Below are 8965 nucleotides of genomic sequence, written 5' to 3' on the forward strand. Positions count from 1 at the left end.
CAAGAGCACCCTAATTCAATCACTGTGTGAAATATTCCAACTTTTGGATGTCCCTGCAGGAGAAATAACTAACCCCACAGCGTGATCACGCTGCTCTCACAGGGAGGAGGGGAGCACAATTGTGTGGTCGTCACACCCAATGGGGAATTTGTGGACCGTACAAAGGACAAGACGTGTGTTAATAGTCGACCAGCGTTTTTAGATAACCTCATTTACAGAATAGAACATTCCTCATTCTTCTTTTTGTCAGAGGTCATATTTCTGCTCTTTCTGTTTGACTATGGCGCCTCCAGCACATCTCATAACATCTCATTTTCTGTCTTCCTCTTCATTTCATCTTCTTCCCTTTCCTCTGTAGAGTGAGGATGAAGAGGATGGTGAGGTATGGGTGTGTGTGTGTGTGTGCGTGTGTGAACAAGTGCATGTGTGTGTGTTATTTTTCCTGTGGTAGTAATGTCTCTAACCTTTAACCAAAAGCCAGAATTCTTCATCACGATCAAGTTGACATATTACTCTCTTGTGTGTCCGCTGTATTTCTTGCTGTGATTTTGAATGCAGCCAACAAGCTACAGTAGTAGTTATCAGACTAGGTATTGACAGTGTGTTTAGAGGAACCAGTAGTTATCAGACTAGGTATTGACAGTGTGTTTAGAGGAACCAGCTACAGTAGTAGTTATCAGACTAGGTATTGACAGTATGTTTAGAGGAACCAGTAGTTACCAGACTAGGTATTGACAGTGTGTTTAGAGGAACCAGTTACAGTAGTAGTTATCAGACTAGGTATTGACAGTGTGTTTAGAGGAACCAGCTACAGTAGTAGTTATCAGACTAGGTATTGACAGTGTGTTTAGAGGAACCAGCTACAGTAGTAGTTACCAGACTAGGTATTGACGGTATGATTAGAGGAACCAACTACAGTAGTAGTTATCAGACTAGGTATTGACAGTATGTTTAGAGGAACCAGCTACAGTAGTAGTTATCAGACTAGGTATTGACAGTGTGTTTAGAGGAACCAGCTACAGTAGTAGTTATCAGACTAGGTATTGACAGTATGTTTAGAGGAACCAGCTACAGTAGTAGTTATCAGACTAGGTATTGACAGTGTGTTTAGAGGAACCAGCTACAGTAGTAGTTACCAGACTAGGTATTGACGGTATGATTAGAGGAACCAACTACAGTAGTAGTTATCAGACTAGGTATTGACAGTGTGTTTAGAGGAACCAGCTACAGTAGTAGTTATCAGACTAGGTATTGACAGTGTGTTTAGAGGAACCAGCTACAGTAGTAGTTATCAGACTAGGTATTGACAGTATGTTTAGAGGAACCAGCTACAGTAGTAGTTACCAGACTAGGTATTGACAGTATGTTTAGAGGAACCAGTAGTTATCAGACTAGGTATTGACAGTATGTTTAGAGGAACCAGCTACAGTAGTAGTTATCAGACTAGGTATTGACAGTATGTTTAGAGGAACCAGCTACAGTAGTAGTTATCAGACTAGGTATCAGACTAGTATGTTTAGAGGAACCAGAACCAGCTAGGTATTGACAGTATGTTTAGAGGAACCAGCTACAGTAGTAGTTCAGACTAGGTATTGACAGTGTATGTTTAGAGGAACCAGCTACAGTAGTAGTTATCAGACTAGGTATTGACAGTGTGTTTAGAGGAGCTACCAGCTACAGTAGTAGTTATCAGACTAGGTATTGACAGTGTGTTTAGAGGAACCAGCTACAAGTAGTTATCAGACTAGGTATTGACAGTATGTTTAGAGGACAGTAGGTAGGTATAGACAGTATGTTTAGAGGAACCAGCTACAGTAGTAGTTATCAGACTAGGTATAGACAGTATGTTTAGAGGAACCAGTAGTTATCCGACTAGGTATAGACAGTATGTTTAGAGGATCCAGCTACAGTAGTAGTTATCAGACTAGGTATTGACAGTATGTTTAGAGGAACCAGTAGTTATCAGACTAGGTATTGACAGTGTGTTTAGAGGAACCAGTAGTTATCAGACTAGGTATTGACAGTGTGTTTAGAGGAACCAGTAGTTATCAGACTAGGTATTGACAGTATGTTTAGAGGAACCAGCTACAGTAGTAGTTATCAGACTAGGTATTGACAGTATGTTTAGAGGAACCAGCTACAGTAGTAGTTATCAGACTAGGTATTGACAGTGTGTTTAGAGGAACCAGCTACAGTAGTAGTTATCAGACTAGGTATTGACAGTGTGTTTAGAGGAACCAGCTACAGTAGTAGTTATCAGACTAGGTATTGACAGTATGTTTAGAGGAACCAGTAGTTATCAGACTAGGTATTGACAGTATGTTTAGAGGAACCAGCTACAGTAGTAGTTATCAGACTAGGTATTGACAGTGTGTTTAGAGGAACTAGCTACAGTAGTAGTTATCAGACTAGGTATTGACAGTGTTTTTAGAGGAACCAGCTACAGTAGTAGTTATCAGACTAGGTATTGACAGTATGTTTAGAGGAACCAGTAGTTATCAGACTAGGTATTGACAGTGTGTTTAGAGGAACCAGCTACAGTAGTAGTTACCAGACTAGGTATTGACTGTATGTTTAGAGGAACCAGTAGTTATCAGACTAGGTATTGACAGTATGTTTAGAGGAACCAGCTACAGTAGTAGTTATCAGACTAGGTATTGACAGTGTGTTTAGAGGAACCAGCTACAGTAGTAGTTATCAGACTAGGTATTGACAGTATGTTTAGAGGAACCAGCTACAGTAGTAGTTATCAGACTAGGTATTGACAGTGTGTTTAGAGGAACCAGCTACAGTAGTAGTTACCAGACTAGGTATTGACGGTATGATTAGAGGAACCAACTACAGTAGTAGTTATCAGACTAGGTATTGACAGTGTGTTTAGAGGAACCAGCTACAGTAGTAGTTATCAGACTAGGTATTGACAGTGTGTTTAGAGGAACCAGCTACAGTAGTAGTTATCAGACTAGGTATTGACAGTATGTTTAGAGGAACCAGCTACAGTAGTAGTTACCAGACTAGGTATTGACAGTATGTTTAGAGGAACCAGTAGTTATCAGACTAGGTATTGACAGTATGTTTAGAGGAACCAGCTACAGTAGTAGTTATCAGACTAGGTATTGACAGTATGTTTAGAGGAACCAGCTACAGTAGTAGTTATCAGACTAGGTATTGACAGTATGTTTAGAGGAACCAGCTACAGTAGTAGTTATCAGACTAGGTATTGACAGTATGTTTAGAGGAACCAGTAGTTATCAGACTAGGTATTGACAGTGTGTTTAGAGGAACCAGTAGTTATCAGACTAGGTATTGACAGTGTGTTTAGAGGAACCAGTAGTTATCAGACTAGGTATTGACAGTGTGTTTAGAGGAACCAGTAGTTATCAGACTAGGTATTGACAGTATGTTTAGAGGAACCAGCTACAGTAGTAGTTATCAGACTAGGTATTGACAGTATGTTTAGAGGAACCAGCTACAGTAGTAGTTATCAGACTAGGTATTGACAGTGTGTTTAGAGGAACCAGCTACAGTAGTAGTTATCAGACTAGGTATTGACAGTGTGTTTAGAGGAACCAGCTACAGTAGTAGTTATCAGACTAGGTATTGACAGTATGTTTAGAGGAACCAGTAGTTATCAGACTAGGTATTGACAGTATGTTTAGAGGAACCAGCTACAGTAGTAGTTATCAGACTAGGTATTGACAGTGTGTTTAGAGGAACTAGCTACAGTAGTAGTTATCAGACTAGGTATTGACAGTGTTTTTAGAGGAACCAGCTACAGTAGTAGTTATCAGACTAGGTATTGACAGTATGTTTAGAGGAACCAGTAGTTATCAGACTAGGTATTGACAGTATGTTTAGAGGAACCAGCTACAGTAGTAGTTATCAGACTAGGTATTGACAGTGTGTTTAGAGGAACCAGCTACAGTAGTAGTTATCAGACTAGGTATTGACAGTATGTTTAGAGGAACCAGCTACAGTAGTAGTTATCAGACTAGGTATTGACAGTATGTTTAGAGGAACCAGCTACAGTAGTAGTTATCAGACTAGGTATTGACAGTATGTTTAGAGGAACCAGCTACAGTAGTAGTTATCAGACTAGGTGTTGACAGTGTGTTTAGAGGAACCAGTAGTTATCAGACTAGGTATTGACAGTATGTTTAGAGGAACCAGTAGTTATCAGACTAGGTATTGACAGTGTGTTTAGAGGAACCAGTAGTTATCAGACTAGGTATTGACAGTATGTTTAGAGGAACCAGGTACAGTAGTAGTTATCAGACTAGGTATTGACAGTGTGTTTAGAGGAACCAGTTACAGTAGTAGTTATCAGACTAGGTATTGACAGTGTGTTTAGAGGAACCAGCTACAGTAGTAGTTATCAGACTAGGTATTGACAGTATGTTTAGAGGAACCAGCTACAGTAGTAGTTATCAGACTAGGTATTGACAGTATGTTTAGAGGAACCAGTAGTTATCAGACTAGGTATTGACAGTGTGTTTAGAGGAACCAGCTACAGTAGTAGTTACCAGACTAGGTATTGACAGTGTGTTTAGAGGAACCAGCTACAGTAGTAGTTATCAGACTAGGTATTGACAGTATGTTTAGAGGAACCAGTAGTTATCAGACTAGGTATAGACAGTATGTTTAGAGGATCCAGCTACAGTAGTAGTTATAAGACTAGGTATTGACAGTATGTTTAGAGGAACCAGTAGTTATCAGACTAGGTATTGACAGTGTGTTTAGAGGAACCAGCTACAGTAGTAGTTACCAGACTAGGTATTGACAGTGTGTTTAGAGGAACCAGCTACAGTAGTAGTTATCAGACTAGGTATTGACAGTATGTTTAGAGGAACCAGCTACAGTAGTAGTTACCAGACTAGGTATTGACAGTATGTTTAGAGGAACCAGTAGTTATCAGACTAGGTATTGACAGTATGTTTAGAGGAACCAGCTACAGTAGTAGTTATCAGACTAGGTATTGACAGTGTGTTTAGAGGAACCAGCTACAGTAGTAGTTATCAGACTAGGTATTGACAGTGTGTTTAGAGGAACCAGCTACAGTAGTAGTTATCAGACTAGGTATTGACAGTATGTTTAGAGGAACCAGTAGTTATCAGACTAGGTATTGACAGTATGTTTAGAGGAACCAGCTACAGTAGTAGTTATCAGACTAGGTATTGACAGTGTGTTTAGAGGAACTAGCTACAGTAGTAGTTATCAGACTAGGTATTGACAGTGTTTTTAGAGGAACCAGCTACAGTAGTAGTTATCAGACTAGGTATTGACAGTATGTTTAGAGGAACCAGTAGTTATCAGACTAGGTATTGACAGTGTGTTTAGAGGAACCAGCTACAGTAGTAGTTACCAGACTAGGTATTGACTGTATGTTTAGAGGAACCAGTAGTTATCAGACTAGGTATTGACAGTATGTTTAGAGGAACCAGCTACAGTAGTAGTTATCAGACTAGGTATTGACAGTGTGTTTAGAGGAACCAGCTACAGTAGTAGTTATCAGACTAGGTATTGACAGTATGTTTAGAGGAACCAGCTACAGTAGTAGTTATCAGACTAGGTATTGACAGTGTGTTTAGAGGAACCAGCTACAGTAGTAGTTACCAGACTAGGTATTGACGGTATGATTAGAGGAACCAACTACAGTAGTAGTTATCAGACTAGGTATTGACAGTGTGTTTAGAGGAACCAGCTACAGTAGTAGTTATCAGACTAGGTATTGACAGTGTGTTTAGAGGAACCAGCTACAGTAGTAGTTATCAGACTAGGTATTGACAGTATGTTTAGAGGAACCAGCTACAGTAGTAGTTACCAGACTAGGTATTGAGAGTATGTTTAGAGGAACCAGTAGTTATCAGACTAGGTATTGACAGTATGTTTAGAGGAACCAGCTACAGTAGTAGTTATCAGACTAGGTATTGACAGTATGTTTAGAGGAACCAGCTACAGTAGTAGTTATCAGACTAGGTATTGACAGTATGTTTAGAGGAACCAGCTACAGTAGTAGTTATCAGACTAGGTATTGACAGTATGTTTAGAGGAACCAGTAGTTATCAGACTAGGTATTGACAGTGTGTTTAGAGGAACCAGTAGTTATCAGACTAGGTATTGACAGTGTGTTTAGAGGAACCAGTAGTTATCAGACTAGGTATTGACAGTGTGTTTAGAGGAACCAGTAGTTATCAGACTAGGTATTGACAGTATGTTTAGAGGAACCAGCTACAGTAGTAGTTATCAGACTAGGTATTGACAGTATGTTTAGAGGAACCAGCTACAGTAGTAGTTATCAGACTAGGTATTGACAGTGTGTTTAGAGGAACCAGCTACAGTAGTAGTTATCAGACTAGGTATTGACAGTGTGTTTAGAGGAACCAGCTACAGTAGTAGTTATCAGACTAGGTATTGACAGTATGTTTAGAGGAACCAGTAGTTATCAGACTAGGTATTGACAGTATGTTTAGAGGAACCAGCTACAGTAGTAGTTATCAGACTAGGTATTGACAGTGTGTTTAGAGGAACTAGCTACAGTAGTAGTTATCAGACTAGGTATTGACAGTGTTTTTAGAGGAACCAGCTACAGTAGTAGTTATCAGACTAGGTATTGACAGTATGTTTAGAGGAACCAGTAGTTATCAGACTATGTATTGACAGTGTGTTTAGAGGAACCAGCTACAGTAGTAGTTACCAGACTAGGTATTGACTGTATGTTTAGAGGAACCAGTAGTTATCAGACTAGGTATTGACAGTATGTTTAGAGGAACCAGCTACAGTAGTAGTTATCAGACTAGGTATTGACAGTGTGTTTAGAGGAACCAGCTACAGTAGTAGTTATCAGACTAGGTATTGACAGTATGTTTAGAGGAACCAGCTACAGTAGTAGTTATCAGACTAGGTATTGACAGTATGTTTAGAGGAACCAGCTACAGTAGTAGTTATCAGACTAGGTATTGACAGTATGTTTAGAGGAACCAGCTACAGTAGTAGTTATCAGACTAGGTGTTGACAGTGTGTTTAGAGGAACCAGTAGTTATCAGACTAGGTATTGACAGTATGTTTAGAGGAACCAGTAGTTATCAGACTAGGTATTGAGAGTGTGTTTAGAGGAACCAGTAGTTATCAGACTAGGTATTGACAGTATGTTTAGAGGAACCAGCTACAGTAGTAGTTATCAGACTAGGTATTGACAGTATGTTTAGAGGAACCAGCTACAGTAGTAGTTATCAGACTAGGTATTGACAGTGTGTTTAGAGGAACCAGTAGTTATCAGACTAGGTATTGACAGTATGTTTAGAGGAACCAGGTACAGTAGTAGTTATCAGACTAGGTATTGACAGTGTGTTTAGAGGAACCAGTTACAGTAGTAGTTATCAGACTAGGTATTGACAGTGTGTTTAGAGGAACCAGCTACAGTAGTAGTTATCAGACTAGGTATTGACAGTATGTTTAGAGGAACCAGCTACAGTAGTAGTTATCAGACTAGGTATTGACAGTGTGTTTAGAGGAACCAGCTACAGTAGTAGTTATCAGACTAGGTATTGACAGAATGTTTAGAGGAACCAGTAGTTATCAGACTAGGTATAGACAGTATGTTTAGAGGAACCAGCTACAGTAGTAGTTATAAGACTAGGTATTGACAGTATGTTTAGAGGAACCAGTAGTTATCAGACTAGGTATTGACAGTGTGTTTAGAGGAACCAGCTACAGTAGTAGTTACCAGACTAGGTATTGACAGTGTGTTTAGAGGAACCAGCTACAGTAGTAGTTATCAGACTAGGTATTGACAGTATGTTTAGAGGAACCAGCTACAGTAGTAGTTATCAGACTAGGTATTGACAGTATGTTTAGAGGAACCAGTAGTTATCAGACTAGGTATTGACAGTGTGTTTAGAGGAACCAGTAGTTATCAGACTAGGTATTGACAGTTATCAGACTAGGTATGTTTAGAGGAACCAGCTACAGTAGTAGTTATCAGACTAGGTATTGACAGTGTGTTTAGAGGAACCAGCTACAGTAGTAGTTATCAGACTAGGTATTGACAGTATGTTTAGAGGAACCAGCTACAGTAGTAGTTATCAGACTAGGTATTGACAGTGTGTTTAGAGGAACCAGCTACAGTAGTAGTTATCAGACTAGGTATTGACAGTATGTTTAGAGGAACCAGCTACAGTAGTAGTTATCAGACTAGGTATTGACAGTGTGTTTAGAGGAACCAGTAGTTATCAGACTAGGTATTGACAGTGTGTTTATAGGAACCAGCTACAGTAGTAGTTATCACACTAGGTATTGACAGTATGTTTACAGGAACCAGCTACAGTAGTAGTTATCAGACTAGGTATTGACAGTGTGTTTAGAGGAACCAGCTACAGTAGTAGTTATCAGACTAGGTATTGACAGTGTGTTTAGAGGAACCAGCTACAGTAGTAGTTATCAGACTAGGTATTGACAGTATGTTTAGAGGAACCAGCTACAGTAGTAGTTATCAGACTAGGTATTGACAGTGTGTTTAGAGGAACCAGCTATAGTAGTAGTTATCAGACTAGGTATTGACAGTATGTTTAGAGGAACCAGTAGTTATCCGACTAGGTATAGACAGTATGTTTAGAGGAACCAGCTACAGTAGTAGTTATCAGACTAGGTATTGGCAGTATGTTTAGAGGAACCAGTAGTTATCAGACTAGGTATTGACAGTGTGTTTAGAGGAACCAGCTACAGTAGTAGTTACCAGACTAGGTATTGACAGTGTGTTTAGAGGAACCAGCTACAGTAGTAGTTATCAGACTAGGTATTGACAGTATGTTTAGAGGAACCAGCTACAGTAGTAGTTACCAGACTAGGTATTGACAGTATGTTTAGAGGAACCAGTAGTTATCAGACTAGGTATTGACAGTATGTTTAGAGGAACCAGCTACAGTAGTAGTTATCAGACTAGGTATTGACAGTGTGTTTAGAGGAACCA

At 39.4% G+C, this 8965-nt stretch overlaps 1 protein-coding gene across 1 annotated transcript in view; it reads left to right on the forward strand.

Annotated features, from left to right (window-relative positions):
- The window catches only part of LOC139419028 (FH1/FH2 domain-containing protein 3-like), a 175131-nt gene that overhangs the window by 163813 nt on the left and 2353 nt on the right, over positions 1–8965 (forward strand). The window contains exon 23 of the mRNA XM_071168865.1: positions 359–388. Within this exon, the coding sequence (XP_071024966.1) occupies positions 359–388 (30 nt within the window). The remainder of the gene's footprint in view (positions 1–358; positions 389–8965) is intronic.

The sequence above is a fragment of the Oncorhynchus clarkii genome, chromosome 2 (genome assembly GCF_045791955.1).
Source record: "Oncorhynchus clarkii lewisi isolate Uvic-CL-2024 chromosome 2, UVic_Ocla_1.0, whole genome shotgun sequence".
NCBI classification, from domain to species: domain Eukaryota; kingdom Metazoa; phylum Chordata; class Actinopteri; order Salmoniformes; family Salmonidae; genus Oncorhynchus; species Oncorhynchus clarkii.